We start from the raw sequence: 25,714 nt of genomic DNA, 5'->3' as shown, positions 1-25,714 counted from the left end.
TTTCTGTGAGTATGGTTTTCTTGTGTGTTCCAGTCTTCCTTCTCTCTGTTTAGTCTCCTCCTCCGGCCTGGGCTGCTTACCAACTGAGGTGCCTGTGGCTCGGGGGCGGGGTATAGGGGAGGATGGACCCAAGAGCATCCTGGGAGCAGCTAAAGCTTTAACTGCGTGGTGCCCGTGGATCCAGATCCAGCTATACCCCGAAGGTCAACCCTGTGGACTTCGTAGAAACAGAGATAACAAAGGTAAGTTCTTACCATATCTCTTGTTATTCGCCCATATGCCAAGTTGATTGCATTTATGACTACCCCTCACCTACCTACACGCTTCATAGCCGCTGTAATAATCACTGTGTACGTGCGCCAGCTCTGTCCTTGGTGTTATGCTGACCATACACTAGCGCAATTTTGGTCCGATTGCACGATTTTAGACGCCTCGCCTCGTACGATGCATTGTGTGGAAATCGTGTAGTATGTAGGCAGGAATACAATCCGATGCGAGCTCCCGCCACTCTTCTATCGTATCTTATGATCAGATGTGCAGCCCTTATGATCAATCGTAATCGTTTGCAGATCGTGCTGTGTATTTGCGCATGTGATGCATCGTGGGTCCGACCGCACGAGTGGCATCATTCAAATCTATTGTGATCGCATGTTTTTAGTGAGGCGCACGATCGATCGTATCACGACCCGTCGTATAGGGGCGAATGATCGTACATGAGATCATATGTACATCGTGTGTCAAAAAGCACCAAATTGTGCGGCTGGGACTCCTGGGGAGTTTAACGGAAATAGTATGCTGAATCGCATCTTATGCTGGTCGTACTGGTGTATAGCCAGCATAAGAATCTGACGGAGATCAGACTAATCTCTGCATAAGCCCAGGTCAGCATAGCCTGTAATTCTGTTCACACACCTTCACTACACTTTGCCTACATGTGACCACCACATTGCCTTCCTTCATTGTATCCCTAGTGTAATAGAGCGTAATATACATAGAATCTCATGCCATCATACTGGTACGGGGTATTTTCTGCATATTGCGGATTAGAATTGTTATCCTGCTGAGTAACTTTCATGGAGATGAATACGTGGCCTACTGACAGTAGAACAACACCTTTGTATTTAATGAATTTATTACAGGGGGCGCTCAGAATACCGACAGTAAGTACTGAGGTTAGGTACTAGGGGGTGGTTAGGGTTAGGCTGCTGGCGGAGTGGTGATTACATTTAGGCTGCGGGCGGGAGAGTTAGGTTTAGCGGTAGGGTTAGGATACTTACCGACAGGTGTCAGTATCCTAACCCTGTCAGGATACAAGTGTCAGGATTCTGACCACAGGGATCCCGAGTATAGGCATCCTATTCCCAACCCATTACAGGACAGGAACATTAAAAGTGGATACCAAAGTGTATTGCTATGCATCTATGCAGATTTCAGTATCTCCCTGTTGTGATTTGTCATCAAAAGTAGAACATACAGTAGACAAATTGTTTCAGATATGAAAAATTAGCATGCAATGCTTTATGCAAACACCATTTTATTGCTCCTTCTATGGCATCTGTCAGAAATCACAAACTAACCGAAAGAAGGGAGTGCCGAACCTTTTGCTATATATATATATATATATATATATATATTTATTTTTCATTCCATAGACAAAAAAACCTTACGGTTTCACATGTCCCATTAAGACTGCTTAGACATGATCTGTAAATTCACAAAACCTATTGATTTTCTGCCACTCAAACTCCAAAAAGCAATGAAATTACGATCTTTAAGGCTGACGCCTTAATGGACTTTTTCCTTTCACAATACAGGTATGGTATGCCATCACACCTTGTGGTTAACTGCAGATTCAACACTCTCACAGAATGAGATTGCTGTCACTAACAAAATGGTGGTGCTGCTAATTCCAAGAATTGTGTGCTCTTTGGAATACACACATGCACTCTATGCAACTGAGGTTTGAGCAGTTATGTAGCTCTCACATCCCACTGAGTACCCACAATCTTCCCATTTGATCACCAAAACAATCTCACTGGCTTCCAACATCCTTCTCACTGCATACATTTATCTCCTTTAGAATACACATTCAGCTCCCTTATTTTTAAAAATATCATACTGTCTTTGCATGTACACTTTCTTCCCCTATATGCCTCCGTGCTTCTATATATTCCCCAATCCCTACTGCTGTGTGGTCTCCCAACTGTGATAGTCTCTGTTCCCTCATCCACACCAATGTTTTTCCCCAGCTGCACCACCCTGCATCCGTGCCATTCTCCACAGCCACGTTGCTGTCTTTCTCTCATCTGTGGCACTCTTTCTTCCTCCATCTGCACTACTCTGGTCCCCCAACCGTGCAACTCTGTATCCCCCCACCACCCGCACCACTCTGTCTTCCTCCCCACCCACACCAATCTGTCTTCCCCAATCCCTACTGCTGTGTGGACTCCAAACTATGGTGGGAATGAGAAAACACAGATTACCAAACTGTCTTTCTCCATCTGCACCGCCCTTCATCTGTGCCTTAATGATCCTAATTACATTGCTTTTGGAGTTTGAGTGACAGAAAATCAATAGGTTTTGTGACTTTTCAGATCATGTCTAAGCAGCCTTAATGGGACACGTGAAACCGTAAGGTTTTTTTGGTCAATGGAATTTCATAGCTTTTTTAAAATGTATTAAATATCAGGGTTTGGATGAGCAAACCGGGCCACCTGCAGGGGAGAAGTGCAACAAAATGGTACACTAACACAGGTGGAAGAGGGGACAGTACACAGGAGGTTGGTTTGGGAGGTGTGTGGGGTAGCGAGAGTAGCGGTGCAGTGCAAAGGGGGCATCAGTGGGCGACGAGGGCTCACTGGTAGTGCATATGCACCTGAGAAAATCAAATCAATAAGTCACAGATGCACGAATGCAGCAGTAGGATCCATCTCCGCATCTATATTAAAAACTGAATGTGTGTAAAAAAAAAGAAAAAAGCATAGCCCCCCCCAGAAAACAATCAGCAACGGGCTTTGGAGCCCCAGTATTGGTTGTGCTAAATACAGGGGATGAACGATGTAGGGGTCCCCCGTATTAAGCACAACCAGCACCAGGCTTTTCAGAACCAGTCCTGGTTGCCAAAATATAGGGGACAAATGACATAGGGGTCCCCCGTATGTAGCGCAACTAGCACAGGGCTCTGAGCTGGTTCTGGAAATACAGGGGGGAAAAAATGCGTAGGGTCCCCCTGTATTTACCAGAACCGGACTCCTTCTAGCGCGGGGTGATGCCACAACCAGGGGAGTCCTTTCACCGGGCCCCCCAGATGCAGCATCACCCCTGACCGCTAGTCAGCCCAGCCCGCCCGCCCCCCCCCCCCCCAATAAAGGGGTCCCCCACCTCCAGGGCACCCCAGGCCCAGGCTGATAGCCCAGGGCTATCCCCAGCACCCCTGTGCGGTGGGTGCTGGGTTGATTATGTAAAGTGTGGTGCATATGAAAAGTCTTTTGCTGTGGAACTACAGTTTCCAGCAAGCCTCCCCCACATGCTGGTACTTGGAGAACCACAAGTATCAGCATGCGGGGCATTACGGGCTTGCTGGTACTTTTTAGTTCCACAGCAAAAGCAATATTTAAAAAATAAATAAAAAATAGAAAAATACAATTTTATTAAAACATACATGCATACTCACCTAGTATCCCTGAAGCCAATCTGTCCTCTTCTCCATTCTGAAAAGCCTGGTGCTAGTCGTGCTTAATACGGGGGACCCCTATGTCGTTTGTCCGCTGTATTTAGCACAACCAGTACTGGGGCTCCAAAGCATTTTCAGAAAAGCTATTTCACAATATTGTATCATCTCTTTGCAACAAAATTGGAACTTTATCACAACATATTTCACATTAGAGGATTTTTTGGATCATTCATTTTTGTCATTGAGACTCCTTAGCAATTGTCTTTCCCTTTAGGAAAGGTCGTTATTTTATATTTATAATGATGTTTGAGATGACTAATACATGAGTATATTGTCTATGTTTTTATTATGCTGGAACCCATGCATTAATGTGATTATTATAGGTCTGAATAAATCATTTAATTTTATTTAATAATTGAGTATACATGGTGATTGGTCTAGTGCAGTCCCTTATTTACATATTTATGGTTACTGTCCTTTCAGAATTGGCCGCCATCTATATATGATGGCAGACGATGAATTTCATGTTTTTAGGCATTTATGCAAATATCTCAGGACTGGGAGGTGGTAAAGCCTGGAAACAAAAAGAAACAAAAAACATTTTTCTCAGCTAAGTTTGGGTAGATGTTTGTTCACATTACTACCTTATCTCACTTTTTATTGTCTGAAAAAGGGGGCTCAATCAGAACAAAATGTCAAATTATGACTTATCAGGGTGCTACTATTTGGAAAATTCTAGATTGCTTTCACCCTTCTGAAGTGGTTAAAAGTGTCAATCCATCTAACCAGGTCATCCCAAACAAGCACCATGGGGTTGAAGTTGAAAACTGTGCTGGCCATTCCATGAATTGAAACCTTCCGTCTGGTTCTTTTCTTCGAAACTAATAAGCGTTTCTATAGCGCTTTTCTCCAAAAGAACTCAAAGCACTTTATAAATGCAAAAAAATGTATTACAAAAGAAGCAACTATCAGTGGCAAACTATATACCTCACATAGCCTGGAGGTGTTTTAGGTCATTATCTTGCTGTAGGCATAGAGCAGAGGGTATTGCAAAGGGCTGCGGTATTGTGTAGGTCTTTTCGTTCAGTATGCCAATCACTCTGTGCAGACCATCACACTTCAGATTCCGAGTTTAACAGTTTATGTCACACACTAAGGAACCATCCTTTCAGCTACTCCATGATGGAAAAAAAGAAAAACTGTGGGATGAACCAAAGAGTTTTAATTGATCAGTCCATAAGACCTAGTTGCAGTCTTCAGTGCTCCACTTGTGGTGCCCCTGGCCCAGACAAACCTCTTTTTTTATTTTACCATCTTAGCAATGTTTTTTTTTTACTGCCAATCGACTTGTCAGGCCTACAGGACAGCTCAAAGTAATCACATTTCAAATTGAGACTTGCTATAACCAGTGTTAAACTGTGCTTGAAGCTTTTGTCCACTAATCACGCAAATTGTTGACTCTTAAGAAACTGGTCTTCTAATTCTGCTGTGGCTTTGGGTCTGCTAGACCTTTAGCTGTCAGAGATTCCTCCAGTTTCCAAGTGGCTTTGATGGTATAGGAAACTCTACCCACTGACACCTTGGCTTTCTTTAAGGGTTAAAATGGTGTGTCAGCTTTCCTTTATTAAATGCCTTTTTCTCACCATTATGATAGCGATATACTACTTCCTGCAGTACAATATCGGCTTTATTTATTACTATTGCTGCAGAACAGCCATAAGCTTTTAACCCATTAATAGCTCCCTGAAAACGGCCTCTATTTTATAACTGTTGAAATTTATATTATTGTGCAGTTTTTGCTCAACTAAATGTTTTTTTGTTTTTCTACACTAGCAATTTATGGTTAACTTAAATCATTAACTTTGTACAATTTCAGGTTATTTACAACAATTGAATTGCTTAAATTTCAATAAAACCTGAAGAAAATTGCGGTGTCCTACATGTTTTGACCAGCAGAGTATACTTGTGTGTGTCAGTATATATCTGTATACCAGAGGCTCCCCAACAGTTCAGGTTTTAGAGATATCCATGGTTGAGCACAGGTGGTTAAATCAAATTGACTGAGGTACTAATTAAGTCACTTGTGCTCAACCATGGATATCTCTAAAACCTGAACTGTTTGGAAACCTATGCTATATACACTGAGTGGCCAAGTAATTATGACATCCAGGTGATTTTTTGCATAGTAGCTATTATGTCTGGAGTCTGTATAAGAACAGAAAGGTGAAGGTATGCAGAGACTAATGAAGTGTCTCACTCATTAAATAATGGGTAAATGATGCAATCTGACGGACTTTGAATGTGGAATGATTGCGCTCGCAGCAGTGGCGGTGCGAGCATTAGTAAAACTGCTACACTGATGAATTGTTAAAGGGCGGCAGTTGTTAAAGTGTACACAGAGTTGACCTGCAAACAAATAATTGGGTCTGAGTGCAAGGCCTGTGTCGTAAATATTTTTTTATATAATGTAGTCGCATTAGGGTTTCCCAAGAGTATACAGCTTCATATGGCCAATGCAGTGGTACCACAGTGTAAGGTATGATTGTAATGGGGTTTTTATGCTGCTGACAGATGTAAATTTAATTTTTTATTTTATTTTTACTACATTCACTGACATTTTGCAGCTTTCAGAGGAATTCTCATCTAGACATTGTGGTATATTCATTAGTTTGTATTATGATTTCATTGAACCATTTCTAAACAAATTGACAAACGGTTATTGGGTAAAGTTATGTTGCTCCACAGCTAAGAGAGGAAATTGTATTAAGCTTTTGGAGATTGTCACATGGGGCACCATGGTCAATGTTTGCATTAATATCCTAAGAACCTCTAGCTTTACCAGTTATCAAAAGGAAAGGATTCCAGAGGATACACAAACAAGGGGTTATCTTGACCTCATTTCTTTTAGTAGTGATGTCACTTGTGGCACATGACCAATTTTAAAAGCATCCCATAAGTGAATGTATTGCCATCAGTGAGGATGAAGCTGGTGCTCTTCAATTAGGGTCTTTTGTTTGTTTCTTCTTCTTGCCATTCTGTAATCTATACCAAAATAGGTGGCAATAATGTGATCATTTTCCATGTTGCTTACAACTTTTGTCTATTTATTCATTTTTTAATTGTTTTAAACAGAGGTGTTGATTTTGTAAACCATGTACTGCTTGATGGCAGGGTGTGTATTGGTTCACTTCCATGCCCCCCCCCCCCACCCGCCCTAAAAAAAAAGAGAAAAAGGGTTGTTTGTACACAGTCCAGGATGGAAGAGAGCAAATCCAACAGGCTGTAGTGATACATATTTAATAAGTTATCATATGGAATTATGTTCATTTCTGAACACTTTCGATTCCACCTCTTAACAGGAACCTGTTATCTGTTTCACCCCCCACCAAACTAAAAACATCTTAGTCATTTCCAAACAACCCCATGTGAAAATATAAAGTGTAAAGGCGGTTTGTTTTACTTTTGTCTATTAGGCGATTGTGAATCAAACAGAGACACATGTCAAAGTTTAGACCATTCACACTGTGTTCTTCTAGGCCGCAGTAAGGAAACATTTTTAATTTGTAATTGGCATGTCAACAACACTAACTCCCTTAGTTTTAGTAGACAAACTGGGTGTGCAGTGTTTTGTTAGTGATTTTCTTTTTTTGCTTTCCACCTCCAGGGTCTTATCACAGCTGCAGACTTTTCCCTTGGAAAATGCTTTCTCCCAACAGAGAATACAGTCATCTATACCTACTGGGTGGCATTTGTGCTGCTTTCTCTCTATGCAATAACATATTTGTTGCCACTGAACACTTTGATCTCCTTCTGTTACACAACCAAAGAAAAGCCTGTGTAAGGACGCAAAGTGTCTACATCCTGCTGAGAACGCCAACGATTACGGGAAGATTTTTTTTTCTAGAATAGACCAGTACATTTTACCAAATATATATTTATTAAATGATGTACCTGTACAATATGTGACTGTTACCTATAAATTAAAAAAAAAAATCCTTCATTGATTTAATAGCCATATCACCTGCAGGACAGTAAGTATCTGCCCCCTGTGACGACACTTTCTCCTTCCAGTTTATTTGCATCCTAGTTCAGTAGAATAAATGTGATTGTCTATGATTATTATTGTGTCATTTTAAAATTTGGTAAAACTTCAGCCTCTTGTCACAGGTCTTTCAAAAATAAACGTTAACAAAATGGGATGTAAACATAACTACAGATAGTGAAGTAACAAAATAAAAAAATTATATATATATATTTTACGAAATGAAAGTTTCACTAATAACAAACAGTCCTAACGCTTGTTATTACAGGGGCATAGCCAGAGGAACAAGATATGAGGGTCTAAAAGTGGCTTCTACATGTTGCAGGATATCCCAGCCCATTAAATACACCACTCATTACTTTGGTACTGGTTCCCACTGGGTTTAATGTGAGACTTCTTTGCAGTCAAACACATTATGTGGCAAAGGGCTCCAACCCAAACATCATTACAATCTTTTGTCTTGTAAATTAAGCTTACATTTTGTAATTTAAATGTCAAGCCAACAGTTTGCTGGCCCTGACGGACAGGAAAACCAGGACTAAGGGGTTGTCACCTGCGTGACAGCAGTAGCTGATAAGTATCTGTGCACAGCTGTGGATTAAAAGCAGAAAGTTGCATTTCAGAACTCTTGGCTAGTACAAATAAAAGTCAGTTCTCCATACAAAAAATTTGTTTCAGTTACTGATGTGACGGAAGACAGTACATATTTTTTTATTCTATGCCAACAGATTTGACATCCACATAATACAATGGTGGAGCATGCAAAGGAATTGCAGTCCTTATAGTGCCCAACCAGTACAATACATTTGAATGACTAGTTCTGGATGTGAAAGTGATCTTTCAGCATAGAATCAAAATGCTACACTGTCCCTTGGTCCTTTCAGTTTTCTGGCTGCTGTATTACCAAGTTCTATGACCTTAAGTCAGGTGTACAGGGAAGAGGGGAGGGGTGAAATGAGAGGAAGGCATATACCAGACCAAAGGGCAGCATAAGGCTAAACCCAGTCCTGACTGTGATCAGATTTTCTTCCAAGCTTGAGTGTCTAATGTTTGCAAAATATTGCGTGGTGCCTCCCACTTCCAGTCATTCAGATGGTGACAACTGGAGGGCTGATGTTATTTAACAAATCTTAAGTGATGTAGCCTAGAAAGACTCGTCCTAAACGCTGTTATTGCAACAGTAATTTTAGACAATGTACAGGTTATCTCTGACACAGGTAATCTAGACTCACATACATAAAACACCTAAGTATAAAATATAAAGCAGTGTAGTAGTTACTAAAAAGGACATGCCTTATTGCTACAGCAGTTCTTGCTTTATATATATATATATATATATTTATATATATTTATATATATAGTATTGTACCACAACTTCTTTAGAGAACATTTGCATAAATTATTCAAGTTTGAGAAATATATTCACACATATCAATTCTATAATATTTAAAATAAACCAACTTTCTAATGTGTCTCTTTATTAAAAGAGAAATTAAAATGTCATCTTGTAATTTATCAGGCTAGACAAAGATTTCCACCTTTTTGTTTCCCCTCCTCGTCGTGCTGCTGCGAAAAGGTAGACAAAGTTTTAACCAATGCTGCCATAGTATCTTTTTCTTTTAACATTCACAATATCCTTGCGGCAGTACTGTGAATGTTGGATCCATGATGCAAAAATGATCAAAAGGTTTTCTAAAAGAAATGTTTCAAAATAAGAATAAAATCCTTGGTTCCCACTGAAACACCACTAGGCTGCAAATATGAACAAAGAAATGGATTCCAATATTTTTTTTTGTTTTAAAGCTGAGTCTCTCCACTTCCTCCTGCGCCTGCACGTAAAAACAGAAGGAAACAAAAAAAAAAAAGGCATGTTTGCTGCAACAACTGGTCATTGTAGGACCTTATTTGTAAAGGTAAGTGGTTAATTTGCATAATTTATAATTTTTTTTTTGTTTTCTTTTTTTTTTTTGTACTAAAGAGCATTTCCTTCTTTTTATATAAACCAGAAAAAAACTAAATTCTACAGATAGTTCCCACCCGCAGTCACAGCTGCAGGCAAGTTTTGACATCAAGCTGTACAGCGCAATCAAAAACATACTTACATCTTAGCTCATTTTACAGGTACAGCCATAATCAAGGCACAAAGATCTTCTACAAGTATTATTTTTTTCAATAAAGTTGTACAAAATAATATTACATTTTACATCTGTACATCATAATAAACCAGCAGTTAAAACAAAATCAAAAAGAAAAAAAAAATTCTATATAGAGGACTAAACGCCCAACAATGATCTAAGGCTAAGAAGATCATCTGTGGACAGAACGTATAATATATCAGTGAGGGTGGTAATTTGTTTTTTCTTTTCTGCCTTGACGTGTGAGGCTGAAAGCAGCTGCAGTATGAATGCCTGAGGTGTGCAGAAACACTTAGCCACAATACACCATAAAAATTAAAAGGTAAAAAAATTGCTTAACTTTGCCCCTTCATTACCTACTTTATGTACTGTTCCCGAAACATTCTTTAAACTACTCAGTGTCACAAAAGGCCTGCAGGCTACTGCTCTGCAATATCTTACAAGCCTCCTCCTTCACCTGAAGGCGTAACGAGCAGAGGTCACTTTTACCAGTTGACCTGCAACTCAACAATGCTAAAATTTGTGACATATTAATAAATATCTCTGGTGCTGCTACATTGTGTGTATAATTCCTCAACAGTTTTTTTTTTTTTTTTTTTTAGTTTTACCTGATACAAAGTGCATTATTTCTTTTTTTTTTCCTCCATCAAGTACTCTTCAGTGTCATGTTAAAGAAAAATAGCTATAATAAAATAAAGTAAACCCACACAGGGATAAGTCTGAGCATAGTGCCATCTAAAAGATGGGTACACGTTACATGGGCCGATGCCCGTAAGAAATATAAAAACAAAACTAAAGAACAGAGGTAGCCTAAGGCTTAGTGGAATGGTATTAAACCTTTCTTGTCCAGAGAGCCACTTAAAGCAAAGCTACTGTTCAAAAATATTTCTCCCCTGATGTCAGCATACTATTAAATTGGCGCCTCTCATCCTTATCTCTAGGCAATGACTTCCTACATCCCATCATTCTAAAATGTGCGTGTGTATAAAAATATATATATATATATATTTATATATATATATATATATTTACTAATGTGAACATTATAAAGGTGCAGTGATTCAAAAATTAAGTTTTGTTATTGCCTCAAGACATTCCATCTTTTCATTTCGAGGGACTCCAGAGACAGCAGCTTGCAATGTTATTATTCCCGAAGTAACTGGGAGTGTATAGAGGGACTGCTACCCCCTCTTAATTAATAAAGGCGAAATTAAGTTTATCTGTTGAAATTATCCTCCCAAAAAATCCTGCAAAAAGATGTGATCACAACACATTCTTGTGGTGAGTACACATTTAAATGGGCAGTTCCACGTACGTTTGTTATGTTACACTGCACAAAGTGACTATGACATTCTCGCCCACGTCATGTATGTATTAAAGTGTATGTCACCTTGACTCAGTGGAAGCAACCATTCTGTGGGCTGAGCTGATGTTTCTGAGTAGGAAGTCCATCAATTCACTAGGAACTGTTAACATCACTGTGGCGTGAGGTATAAAGTGCCTCAACCTTCAGCGAGTTCTTCGCGAATGATTACGCTAAATATAGGTGCGGTCCACAAAAAAGCTGCCTTCATTGTATTGTCACAGGTACATTTTGAGAAATAATCAAGGTGTACTCTAATCAGAGTGAACATGTATTATGTACTTTATAAATATACCCTGGATTAAGTAATAGTCAGGTCACTTTCTGAGCCTTAGTTCCTTTTAGCAGGAGGGTGTATGTGAAGCGACTGCCCATTGCATGCTCAGCCTAGCAGGAAGAGGCGTGCAGGAATTCTTTAGATGGCAAAGCTGCAGATCTGACAGTCTGGGGCACACTACATATGAAAAGTTAGACTTGGGAGCTATTTGACGATCCTGCCATTTACAAAAGTGGCTACGTAGGTGAGAAGTGCTAGGGTACATGAGTTGCAAAAGCCAAAGTCTATGCTCTGAAAAAAGGCCAATAGGTTTCCTAGTTACGGGAGTGAGCAGCACTGGTTTAGTGGAATGGTAAAAAGAAAACAAAAAAGTGTCATGTGAAAGAAAAAACAAGGAACAAACCGCCCTTGCTCATAAACCGAAAGTAAAAAATTTGTAAGAAAAAAAATCCTTGCTGAACAAAAAATAAAAAGGAAAGAAGCCTAGAAAAAAAGTGCGCTGTAGGGATTTTCCACCCTGTGTGGAGCAGTACAGAGGAAAGAGACAGAAAAAGTAGCAAAGGATTTAAAACCACAGGCTCCACGGTGAGTACGTTTACAAGAGTTCATATTGGCGGAGGTGCATTCTCTGGATGATATCTCGACAGTCATTGAAAACTCTGCGAATGTTCTCCGTGTCTACGGCACAGGTAAAATGAGGATAGCAGTAATGTCTTCCGTCACCACTCGCCGTGCTTATCCTCTGCAGAAACACAAGAAAACAGATGAGTCTAGGTACTGTCAGAACAATTTATTTCCTATTTAAATCCTTTGTAGATGGAGATATATTGTAGGGGAAACCTGAGCTATTGTGCCGAGCCATTGAAATGTGTGACACAGGTAAAAAGGGTTATAGTAAGTGGTTCATATTTTAGGCTCTAACCCTTAGGTTAAGAATCTGCTATATAAATAAAAACCCAAAACAATTGATTGCATTTTGTATGTCGCTGCCTTTCAACCATTTTATTGGTTTTATTTGTTCTGCTCCTTTCATTCAAGAAGCTATCAACCATCCAGCTCCCAGAATGCTCTACCAGCCACTAGGTCAATGCTAACATAAGACACCAATCCCTGTTCTAGAGCCAATGTTCACGCCCCAACCTGTACAATTTAGTTTCTCAAACTATAGATACAGTCAGGTGCATAAATATTGGGACATAGACAGAATTTTCATATTTTGGCCTCTATTCACCACCACAATGGCTTTGAAATGAAACAAACAAGATGTGCTTTAACTGCAGACTTTCTTTTTTAATTTGAGGGTAATTACATCCAAATCAGGTGAACGGTGTAGGAATTACAACGGTTTCTATATGTGCCTCCCACTTTTTAAGGGGCCAAAAGTAATGGGACAAACTAAACAATCCTAAATCTAACTTTCACTTTTTAATACTTTTTTGCAAATCCTTTGCAGGCAATTACAGCCTGAAGTCTGGAACGCATAGACATCACCAGACACTGGGTTCCATCCCTGGTGAAGCTCTGCCAAGCCTCTACTGCAAATGTCTTCAGTTCCTGCTTGTTCTTGGGGCATTTTCCCTTCAGTTTTGTTTTCATCAAGTGAAATGCATGCTCAATCGGATTCAGGTCAGGGGATTGAATTGGCCATTGCATAACATTCCACTTTTTAGCCTTAAAAAACTCTTTGGTTGCTTTTACAGTATGCTTCGGGTCATTGTTCATCTGCACTGTGAAGCGCCGTCCAATGAGTTCTGAAGCATTTGACTGAATATGAGCATATAATATTGCCCGAAACACTTCAGAATTCATTCTGCTGCTTTTGTCAGCAGTCACATCATCAATAAATACAAGGGAACCAGTTCCATTGGCAGCCATACATGCCCACGCCATGACACTACCACCACCATGCTTCACTGATGAGGTGGTATGTTTTGGATCATGAGCAGTCCGTTTCCTTCTCCATACTCTTCTCTTCCCATCACTCTGGTACAAGTTGATCTTTGTCTCATCTGTCCATAGGATGTTGTTCCAGAACTGTAATGGCTTTTTTAGATGTTGTTTGGCAAACTCTAATCTGGTCTTCCTGTTTTTGTGGCTCACCAATGGTTTACATCTTGTGGTGAACCCTCTATATTCACTATTGTGAAGTCTTCTCTTGATTGTTGACTTTGACACATATACACCTACCTCCTGGAGAGTGTTCTTGATTTGGCCAACTGTTGTGAAGAGGTTTTTCTTCACCAGGGAAATAATTCTTCTGTCATCCACCACAGTTGTTTTCCGTGGTCTTCCGGGTCTTTTGGTGTTGCTGAGCTCTCCAGTGCGTTCTTTCTTTTTAAGAATGTTCCAAACAGTTGATTTGGCCACACCTAATGTTTTTGCTATCTCTCTGATGGGTTTGTTTTGATTTTTCAGCCTAATGATGGCTTGCTTCACTGATAGCTCTTTGGATCTCATATTGAGAGTCGACAGCAACTGATTCCAAATGCAAATGTCACACCTAGAATCAACTCCAGACCTTTTACCTGCTTAATTGATAATGAAATAACGAAGGAATAGCCCATACCTGTCCATGAAATAACTTTTGAGTTGATAGTCCCATTACTTTTGGCTCCTTAAAAAGTGGGAGGCACATATAGAAACCGTTTCAATTCCTACACCGTTCACCTGATTTGGATGTAATTACCCTTAAATTAAATCTGAAAGTCTGCAGTTAAAGCACATCTTGTTTGTTTCATTTCAAAGCCATTGTGGTGGTGAATAGAGCCCAAAATATGAAAATTCTGTCAATGTCCCAATATTTATGCACCTGAATGTATATTTGTGCGAATAGCCCCAGTGTATATGCTTTCTGCTGCATATTACTACCAACAAGCGAACGAAACTGGATTCAAGATACCGACGTCGGCATCCCCAAGGTAAGTATGTGGGTTACGGTTAGGTCGGGGATGGGGGGGGGGGTTAGGTTTAGGGACCTGCCGGGGTGGATTAGGCACCGATCAGGAAGGGTTCATATCTGCCAAAGTTTTGGGCTTATTAGCTTCAGGGATCAATAGATCATCTATGAGAATAAATATAATATATATATATATATATATATATATATATACACACACACACACACACACCAATGATCTGGCACTCACGATGAAAAATGCAGTATTACTTGCTCCAGTGCCCTCCTTGAAGGAGAACTGCGTCCCCACTATATACCAGACGTACGAGGTGGCACTCGGAGACCGTGCAAATGTGTTAAAGAAGCAATGTGGTTTATTGCATAATCATTATTTTTATGCAATAAACCACATTGCTTCTTTAACACATTTGCACGGTCTCGGAGACAGCAACAAGGAAAAACGATGTATATTCTCTAACGTTTTCGAGGTTACCACCCCGTCATCAGGTGTATGTATTGTGTCCTGATGACGGGGTGGTAACCTCGAAAACGTTAGAGAATATACATAGTTTTTCCTTGTTGCTGTCTCCGAGTGCCAGTTCTTTCTCCTTCTATATATATATATATATATATATATATATATATATATATATATATATATATACATACACACACACACACACACACACACACACACACACACACACACAGTGCAGCGCTTCACTTTTTCCACATTTTGTTATGTTACAGCCTTATTCCAAAATAGAATAAATTCATTTTTGTCCTCAAAATTCTACACCCAATACCCCATAATGACAACATGTAAAAAGTTTTTTTACGATTTTTGCAAATTTAATGAAAAACAAAAAAAAACCTAAGAAATCACATGTACATAAGTATTCACAACATTTGCTTAATAGTTTGTTGATGCACCTTTGGCAGAAATTACAGCCTCAAGTCTTTTTGAATATGATGCCACAAGCTTGGCACACCTATCTTTGGGCAGTTTCGCCCATTCCTCTTTGCAGCACCTCTTAAGCTCCAGCAGTTTGGATGAGTAGCATCGGTGCACAGCAATTTTCAGATCTCTCCAGAGATGTTCAATTGGATTCAAGTCTGGGCTCTGTGAAAGTCCTTGAGTGGCCCAGCCAGAGTTGACCTGAAGCCACTCCTTTGATATCTTTGCTGTGTGCTTCGGGTCGTTACATGCTGAAAGATGAACCGTCCCCCCAGTCTGAGGTCAAGAGCGCTCTGGGGCAGGTTTTCATCCAGGATGTCTCTGTACATTGCTGCATTTATCTTTCCCTCTATCCTGACTAGTCTCCCAGTTCCTGCCACTGAAAAACATCCCCACAGCATGATGCTGCCACCACCATGTTTCGCTGTAGGGATGGTATTGGCCTGGTGATGAGCGGTGCCTGGTTTCCTCCAAACATAACACCTGGCATTCACGCCAAAGAGTTCAATCTTTGTCTCTCATGGTCTGAGTGTCCTTTAGGTGTATTTTGGCAAGCTCCAGGCGGGCTGAGTCTGGTCACTCTACCATACAGGCCTGATTGGTGGATTGCTGCAGAGATGGTTGTCCTTCTGGAAGGTTCTCCCTTCTCCACAGAGGAATGCTGTAGCTCTGACAGAGTGACCATTGGGTTCTTGGTCACCTTCCTGAAGCCCTTCTCCCCCGATCGCTCAGTTTAGATGGACGGTAAACTCTAGGAAGAGTCCTGGTGGTTCCGAACTTCTTCCATTTACGAATGATGGAGGCCATTGTTCTCATTGGGACCTTAGATATTTTTCTGTACCCTTCCCCAGATTTGTGCCTCGAGACAATCCTGTCTCGGAGGTCTACAGACAATTCCTTGGACTTCATGCTTGGTTTGAGCTCTGCCATGCACTGTCAAGTGTGGGACGTTATATAGACAGGTGTATGCCTTTCAAAATTATGTCCAAACAACTGAATTTACCACAGGTGGACTCCAATTAAGCTGTAAGAACATCTCAAGGATGATCAGTGGAAACAGGATGCACCTGAGCTCAATTTTGAGCTTCATGGCAAAGGCTGTGAATACTTATGTACATGTGATTTCTTAGTGTTTTTTTATAAATTAAATTAGCAAAAATCTCAAAAAAACTTTTTACACGTTCTCATTATGGGATATTGTGTGTAGAATTTTGAGGACAAAAATTAATTTACTCCATTTTGGAATAAGGCTGTAACATAACAAAATGTGGAAAAAATTAAGAGTTGTGAATACTTTCCGAATGCACTGTGTGTGTGTGTGTGTGTGTGTATATATATATATATATATATATATATATATATATATATATAAAACCATAAGTTGCCCTTCTTTGTACAGTCTCTAATTTATTTATATCCTTCTGGAACTATGGCCTCCAGAACTGAACACAGTATTCTAGATGAGGCCGTACCAATGACCTATACAGTGGTATTATCACTTCTTTCTTCCTGCTACTGATTCCTCTCCCTATGCAATCAAGCATCTGACTTGCCTTCCTCATTGCTTTGTTACATTGCTTACCTGCCTTTAAGTCACCTGAAATCGTGGCTCCTTGATCCCTTTCCTCCTCAGTAGTCTCCATTATAGCGCCATTGATACTAAATTCAGCCTTTGGATTTTTGAGCCCCAATGCATGTTTTAGCATTTTTTAGCATTAAACTGTAGTTGACATGTTTTTGCCCATACCTCGTCTACCTAGATCATCCATCATTTGTTTTACCCCTCCTGGTGTGTTTACCCTGTTGCATACTTTTGTGTCATCTGCAAAAAGGCATAGTTTCCCTTCAATACCATTTGTAATTCTACCAACAGAATATTAAAAAGCACTGGTCACAGTAGACCCCTTAACATTTCCCTCCTGTGAATACACTCCATTTACTACAACTCTCAGTTTCCTACCCTGCGACTAAGTTCTTATCCATTTAACCATCTTAGAATCCAATCCCACACTATTGAGTGTATTTAGCAGTCTGCAATGTGGTACTGTGTCAAAATCCTTACTAAAGTCTAAATAAGCTACGTCTACACCCCCCCTTAATCTATTATTTTAGTGACCCAGTTAAAAAGTTCACTAAGATTTGTTTGGCATGATCTCCCCTCCAGTGAATTCATGCTGATTGGGATCCTGTAAGTTTTGCTGCATTTAAGATATTCCACGTTTTCTTTTAATAGTTTTTGCAATATTTTCCCTATTACTGATGTAAGGTAGTGTTCACTCTAGCACCCTGCACCTGTTACAGCCCATGCAGTTCCTCTTTCCTGCCTAGGGTGTCGCTCTCTGCTCTGATGCTTCTAGCACCATCAGTTGATTTAACAAACTACTGAGATACAGACTACAGTGTACTAGATGCACCAGAGCAGAGAGCGACACCCCAGGCAGGAAAGAGGAACTGCATGGGTTGTGACAGGTGCAGGGTTCTAGAATGAAGACTATAAGCCTTACTGGTCGTAGTTACTTGCCTTTTCCTTGCTTCCACTTTTGTGCAGTGGGACTACATTAGCTTTTTCCAGGCTTCTGGAATTACTCCTGTAGCTAGCGACTGGTTGAATAATTCTGTTAATGGTGTGACCAGCACCCCTTTAAAGCGGTTTTACCCCATTGATTTCTCCACTTTCAGTTTTGAGAGTTCTGTTAGGACCTTTGCCTCTGTAAACATACTTTCATGTACCTCATTTTTATGTATGACCTTACAACTCAACTGTGGCCCCCTCCATCATTTAGAAGATCTGCAATTACCTTGTCTCCCTCAACCTGGCTCTCACTCTGTCTTAAGTCTTATTATTCCTCTATTTGATTTTCTCCTTTCACTTATCAATTTTAAAAGTTTTGCCCCCTCAGCTACTGACTGGGCCATTTTCTCTTCAGCCTGTGCCTTTGCACATCTGATCACCTTCTTCCTTCTGACAAGATACACGTCTTTATCTTCATTGTTCTGATTCTGCTTATATTTCCTGAAGGCCATCTTTTTTGCTTTCACACTAGTTGATACAGATGTATCCACATACATCTATCCTCCGTGCTCTACAAGTCGCGTTACACATAACATGTGAGTGCAGTGTAACTTGGTAACGTCGAGCATCTTGATATGCGGCATGCCTATACTCTGTGTGCGGCTGCGGGTGTATCTGCAAGCGAAACGCTACATTACAGTGTCACAGCCACTGACACTAACATAGCGTTTTTCATGCAGATACACCCGCAGCCGCACACAGAATATAGGTATGCCACATATTATTTTAATCAGCAGAAGCTACTTGTGCGTCCTATTCACATCACTGTGCAAGTAAGATGCATTTGAAGGTAAAAAGTCGCAGGAAAATATCAGTGCTACAGATATAGATTAGCCCAGGTGTGAATAATGTCTATGTCCCCCATTTCTAGGGTCACCCAAAGGGCATCCATTTTTTCTTCAATATTTTGCATTGAAGTAACATTAATGCTTTTTTTCACATACACACTGTAGCTACCCCTCCTCCAATTTTTCCTATTCTGTCCTTTCTGAATAAAGTATATCCCAGTATAGCTACAGTATGTCCCAGTCATGTTTTCCATTGCACGATGACTCCGTAATTGCCACAATATCGAGATCATCCCTTGTCACAATTGCAATTAGTTCTGCAATTTTTTTCTCTTAAACTCCTAGCATTTGCACACATAGCTTTAAGAGTTTTGTTTGTGCATCTCTTAGACATGTTTAGATTGTTCTTAAAAAATGTGCAATTTATTAGTTGTAGCTGTAAGTAAGGGTATAAGATATTTCATAGGAGATCTCGCTCTACAATATTTAGTGTTTAATGTCACAGGTCAGGATGTACTAAAGTGAAAAATGTGGTGAAACCCCCTGAAAATGCATTTTTCATGGGGTTTACAGCATTTTCCATAAGTATTAAGCATTGCGATGCATTCCGGTACTTTGTTCCAGTGGGTAATGCCATCTTAAGGTGGCGTTACCCAATAGAAGCTTATGGGCTTCTTATCGGGACAATCGGATTCTTCCCATCTCCCCCCGCAGCCCGCGTCTTCCTGCGATTCTGCTCATGCACAGAAGGACGCCAGAGGGCAATGCATAGAACAGCACTTATCGGGAGAGCCATCCTTTACGATTTTCATCACATTTCTTTCTTTTTTTTTAATCAATACATTTTTATTGAGTGTATACAGAAATAGGGGAATAACATGGGGGGAGGGGAGGATAATGAGGCAAATAAAGGGAAAGGTAACAGGACATCTACAGACATCAAACATATATTAAACCTGTAATTACATAGGAAATGAGTAAATTAGACATCTGAATCCACCAGTGGAGGCTCGTTAAGGTTAAAAGGGGGAGAGGGACTCCGTGGAATAGGTTATGCAGGTGGTGCACCCTTACCATCTGTGACATATAAGTGCCATGGATACCAATTTATAATAGGGGAAGAGGGAGCCATAGAATAAGCAGCTTCTCTGGTCTTGAAAATGGAATTGCGTTCTCGCTATGACTTTAGCAAATGGAGGGGGGAAGGGGATTTCCTATATTGAGTTATAGTATCCCTAGCAGATATTAAAATATGACCGATGACATAACGGGCAGATTTGGGAACAGTGATGGGGTACCAGTGTAAAAGGGCTAGGGAGGGGTCTAGAGGTATAGTGAAACCTAGGACGTCTTGTATAAGAGTAAATACTTATGTCCAAAAAGGACACAAGGTGGGGCAGTCCCCCCCAAAAAATGAAAGATAGTAACGTTAGAGTGGCAAAGACGTCAGCAGAGTTTAGAAACTGTGGGCCATATCTTATGCTGTCTGGGAGTCAAATACAGTCTATTTAAAAGTTTAACATACATTTCAGTATGGTTAGTGCATTTGGATAAGGAGAGAGACGAGATATGAATAGACTCCCATTGTTTAAGGGTGAAAGAACGTTGAAGATCTGTTTCCCAGTGAAGCTGGACTGGGGATTTGGTCGTCAAATCCATGGGGGACAATAACGAATATCAATAAGATATGACACCACAGGAGGAGAATTTAGATAATCTACTTAAAAGTTGATCCGGTGGCGTCTGAAACATAGTTGGACCAGTATTCACCTGGGCAATCCAATATTTACGTTGGAGATAATAAAATCAGGCTGAGGGACCCAACTTAAACTTAACACAAAGGTTATAAAATAGACGACGGGGAATAGAAATCTGCCAGGGACTCAATACCCAAACATATCCAGTAGGACGTGGAGATTGTGCAATGATTTGTCTAATGCTTGAAGGGAAATGTTCCTGGTGGGAAGGGTAAAGTCAACACGAGTCAGGAGTTAAGGGTATCAACCTCCCGACTGCCCTTTTATACACTTTTAGGGTATCAAGAGCAGTTTTAGGGAATAATGGAAGTTGTGGTTGAAGCCGTTGGGGGTAGAGGGGAACCCCGAAAAAAGGGCATGTTCCAGGTCCACCCAAAGCTTAGAGCGAGTGGGAGGAACCAGTCACATAGTTGGGAGAGTGGGGCTGCTTCTTGGTACCTGGACAGATTGAGGAGAGTCAGGCCCCCTTGTGTTTTAGAACAAGTGATACAGCTATAAGCCATTCTGGAAGCTTTACGTTTCCACATGCAAGAAAGCATCAATCACCAATTCTGATGTAGTAATTTACTAGGGATTGCGTATGGAATAGCATGGAATAAATACATCAGTTTTGGTAATAACATCATCTTAAATGCTACTAAGCGGCCCAACCAGGAGACCTCGTGGCTCGTCCAAGCAGTAGCCAGAGAGGTCAGCTGAGTCAATAAGGGAACGTAATTTACATTGTGAACATTTTCAATAGTAGAAGGGATAGAAATTCCTAGATAAAGAAGAAACTCTCCAAATAAAAGGAAGGCATCCTTTCGGTAATTGGAGGGTTAAAGGGGGAGATGTTAATGTGCAGAGTTTCTGTTTAGTAGCATTCAGTTTATAATAAGAAGCAGCACTATTGCTCTCTAAAATGTTGTGGAGGGAGATCAACGAGGTCTCTGGATCAGTCACAAATAGTAAATCATCTGCTGCAAAAAGACACAAGTTGTGGGCGGTATTACAGACTCAGGGGTCTATTTACTAAGCTGTTTTAGGAGATAAAGTGAACAGAGGTAAGGTACCAGCCAATCAGCTCTTAACTGTCATTCTTCAAAGACAGCCTGTGACATGGCAGTTAGGAGCTGATTGACTGGTACCTTATCACCATTCCTAAAACAGCTTAGTATATAGACCCCTGAGAGCTTCATCGCATTTCTAAGTACATACCGCGGTAATCAACAGTGATATGTATCCGATGAGAGGTGGGATGTACCGCATCGCGAATGCTATGCTTCGTACATACCGCCCACAGTGTCTTAAAAAGATAATAATCATGAACAAAGCTGACAGCAGTAGTTAAAATTAATCAGGGATTATTCTATATAACAAAATAACTGAATACTTGATTATAGAGGTTTGTAGAATGTAACATAAAAAGTTGCTTTATCTCGAAGTCATGGAAGAGAAAACCTATGGTAGAGGCTCACGGGTTGAGGAGGGGGGGAGGAGCTAAACAGGACAAACATATCCACTCCAGAAACTATACGCCACAGTGAAAGGGACTTTCATAGCTAGACATGTTGCTAAAAATATATCTTCTGAAGCAAAAGTTTCTTGAGGTTTCCTGGAAATAAGATTTCAAACAACCTTCTGTATGTACAGTATATCATCTTCATGTAGTTTTTTTTAGTTTCCAATCCCAGATCAGAAGGAAAACAAGACGACTGTTTTATTTATAGTACATTTTAATACTCACTAAAAACTCATCTCGGATGAAAAACTTGGCCCTCGTCACTTTGGGATCCTCTCCTGCATCTGGTGTTGCTATAAAGTACATTTTGAGAAAAACATACAATGTAAGCAGACAATTGCATACCTAACATGTGAAGAGATTTATTGTAATTTATTTATACAGCACCAAAATATTACGCAGAACCATAGAGAAAATAATTCATTATTTCCACCACCCCCTGCCCCATTTGTAGCTTACAGCCTAAGGGGTCTATTTATCAAGCAGTGAAAAGCATGGAGAAGTGGACCAGTGGAGATGTTGCCCATAGCAACCAACCAGTTCCTACCTATTATTATATAGACTGTATTTGATAAATGCTACTTCAAAGCTGATTGGTTGCTATGGGCAAGTTCTCCACTGCTTGATAAATAGACCCCTAAATTCCCTATCACATGGCCATACAGTAACTTTCACTATTGCTCAGATGTTAGATAATAGAGCAATACTGACACATCAGTAGCTCAGTACAAATACTGTAATGGTTTGGCTTGAGATTATCTACTGTATTTGTAACACAACATTAAGGGGTCTATTTACTAATCAGTGTTAGGAGACAGAGTGAAAAGTGATAAGGAAGTGATAAGGTGTCAGCCAATCAGCTCCCCACTGTCATAATTCAAACACAGCCTGTGAGATGACAGTTGGGAGTGGATTGGCTGGCACTTATCACTTTCTTATCACTTTTCACTCTGTCTCCTAACACTGCTTAGTAAATAGACCCCTGTATCATGATTAAAGGTGGATTTTCCTAGGGCCGCCATTGTGCATTGCCCTGTGTTCAATATGAACCTAAAGCAATCCTCACAATGGTAATTGGCTGATTACTACAAACACTGCAGCATTGATCGAGCCAGCACTGAGATAATTGAAAGTGGACAGACCTCCTACAGAGCAGAGCAAGGTGTTGGAGGCAGGTGACAGTAAGTACCATTATCCTAGACAGGTACAGTGTGCTTTCAGGAGCCAATCTAACTTTCATTCTTACCATCGTCGGGTACAGTGTAGCGCACGTATTCTGGGAAGTAATCTTCTATTTTTGATTTTCCCGCCAAGACTTTTTCAGCCAGCATGTCTTGTTTGTTCAAAAATAAAATGATGGAAATCGTTCGTAACCACCTGTTGAAAAGATAAAACATGTTTCAGACAGATTCTGTACCCTTTATCATTATCAGTGACTAAAGACTGCATGGATATCAGAACTAAGAGAAGAAACTCCATAAAGAGTGATGGTCCGATTTTTGAGGACTGTCCTGCACTGTGATTCGCAGAGACAGTTGGGAGGCTTTGCACTACCGTATACTGTAGAAGCAGGGGGTCCTCACAACATGCAGCATAGAGAAAAAAAAAAGCCATCGAGGGTGTGGCCACTCCCCCTGTTCCGCTGACAAGATATTTAAATATATGTTGGGAGATAGGATATACAGGTTTGAGTAACTTCTACTCATTCAATGCAATCCTAAACAAGTTTGTGTACATGACAAATGTAAAGGTGCACAATGGACATTTTTTGAATGATTTGCCAGATTCCGACGCATCAAACAACATCTTTCAAATCAACAAGTGTGTGCGTACTGTGTCGTGTGGTGCGTGCTCCTGTGGTGTCGTCAGCCACATCATCAGGTTGGCCCTACATGCAGCTCAACCTGACGATGCGGATGACGTCCCCAAGCAGCGGGATGTGGCAGGGGACAACATATCGGGGGGTCGGGCACCGGATCGTCTAGTGCAGTGGTCTCCAATGTTAATTGAGGTGTGAGCTACTTTAGAAAAATGAAACCTCCCGGAGAGCTACTAAAATTGTAGAAAGAAAAAAAATCTGGCTAATAACCGAACAACTGAAAATAATTTAATGTTAAAATGTTTCATAGAAAATGCATTTAACTATTACAGTGATATTGTTGTAGTTTGTAAATAAAATTTAAGCACAGGCACATTTCACTGTTAATTACCGGCTCCAAGGAGGGACGTGCAGTAGAGGAGCAAAAGATATAGGCAGGGCTGCTATGTGATTTTCTGGCAGGGCTTGCTCCGCCGTAGCGTAGATGCTGTGGGTGGAACCACGTGGAAGTACGTTGGGTGATTGCTGTAGAGGCTGCAGCAATCACCTGACGTGCTTCCCTGTGGCTCCACCCATGGCGTCGATGCCACGGGGGAGCACATGTCAGAGGTCACTTCCTCCTAGTTGACTCGGCAGTACTGAAGCTAGGTGACCTACCAAAATTAAGACCACGAGCTACAGCTTGGAGACCACTGTTCTAGTGTGTTCCGGCCGCACGATATGTTGGCCCGTCGGCGGGCGGGGTCACCAGTTGCATCGCTGGGTACACACATCGTTTAGTGTGTACCCAGCTTACATGCACCCTGAAGCCATCTCTATGTCATATATTGGACAAAAAGAACAGATATAATTTATATACAAGTAATTAGTACATCATAATCTATGCGTGTTGAATGTATGGTAAGACATTTTCCGATATGGTATACTTGTCTAGTGACATACTGAGTAAGCAGGAGAAATAATTGATGCAGGTCTTTCATTTGTTAAATAAAAAAAAATATATATTAAAATTAGAGTTGTTTACATTTAAAAAAAAAATTACGTTCAGCAAACGGATAGGCTGTAATGTAAATTGTGTACAAGCAACAAGGTATATTATCACAAGTGGATGAAAGGAATTTATGTGATAAAAAATATAGAATTTTGATTCCTTACAGTCCGTTTCAGACATACCATCAAATATCTCCTTTACGACAGTATATAGCAATGAATGTGAAATATGACACTATTGCACAATCATATAGATAATTACTAATACCATATGCTTGGACAGATAGGGTACTGGCAGTAAGTCCCGTTTGCTTCATTTTTAAGCAGTTGTCATCCTGTAGGCAACTTGGGATACGTCAATGAAACTCAAGATATTGCTGTTAGCTGGGCCCCCGGGTGTCAGTGTGCCACAGGGACCCCAAGAGAGGATTTTTCCAATGTGCTGCTTATCTGACAATCAGGGCATCACTTGGGGTGCTGACCAACAGATCGAGTACCTGAGCTGCAGAATAATAGAAAACATGTAAAGCACTGTACCTGTTGTTCCAGATACTTTTAAACAGGTCCAGTGCTTCTCGTAGTCTGTTTGTGTTATTGTCTTCTCTTATAACCATGTTGTAACTGCTACTCGCAACTACAAAAATTATAGCTGTGACATCTAGAAGAGAGAACGAGTCCGTAAGTAGTATAAAATGTACATTCATCAATTAATAAAGCAAAATACAGTTGCTCTACACAGATTATAACACAAAAAATTACTTGGTATGGACTAGAGCCTCGTGTACGAAAATGTTTTAATAAATCCAGGAAATACCCCAAATCCATGTTTCTGGCAAATCCCAAAGGATTTTAAGCAATATTCAGGTTTGGCCACAATCTTAATCTCAATCCAGACCACCCTGTGATTTTAGTGCTCAGGACATAGGAGTTATTGACATAGAAT

The 25,714-nt window shown here is 40.4% G+C and overlaps 2 protein-coding genes across 6 annotated transcripts in view; one reads left to right on the top strand and one right to left on the bottom strand.

Moving 5' to 3' along the window:
* Positions 1 to 8,297, top strand: part of MPPE1 (metallophosphoesterase 1) — a 66,824-nt gene extending 58,527 nt beyond the window's left edge. For all 4 annotated transcript variants that reach the window (XM_088469706.1, XM_088469704.1, XM_088469705.1 and 1 more), the window contains one exon: positions 7,338 to 8,297. In XM_088469706.1, coding sequence (XP_088325832.1) covers positions 7,338 to 7,514 — 177 coding nt within the window. In that variant the 3' untranslated portion in view covers positions 7,515 to 8,297. The remainder of the gene's footprint in view (positions 1 to 7,337) is intronic.
* The window catches only part of GNAL (G protein subunit alpha L), a 321,126-nt gene continuing 303,001 nt past the window's right edge, over positions 7,590 to 25,714 (bottom strand). For both annotated transcript variants that reach the window (XM_088469702.1, XM_088469703.1), the window contains exons 9-12: positions 25,309 to 25,429; positions 23,209 to 23,339; positions 22,188 to 22,255; positions 7,590 to 12,232 (exon numbers count right to left, since the gene is read on the bottom strand). In XM_088469702.1, the coding sequence (XP_088325828.1) occupies positions 12,086 to 12,232; positions 22,188 to 22,255; positions 23,209 to 23,339; positions 25,309 to 25,429 (467 nt within the window). In that variant the 3' untranslated portion in view covers positions 7,590 to 12,085. The remainder of the gene's footprint in view (positions 12,233 to 22,187; positions 22,256 to 23,208; positions 23,340 to 25,308; positions 25,430 to 25,714) is intronic.

Source organism: Taudactylus pleione, unplaced genomic scaffold (genome assembly GCF_031769625.1).
Source record: "Taudactylus pleione unplaced genomic scaffold, aTauple2 ptg000093l, whole genome shotgun sequence".
NCBI lineage: Eukaryota > Metazoa > Chordata > Amphibia > Anura > Myobatrachidae > Taudactylus > Taudactylus pleione.
Note: the sequence above shows the minus strand (reverse complement) of the source record. Positions and strands in the feature narration are given on the sequence as shown.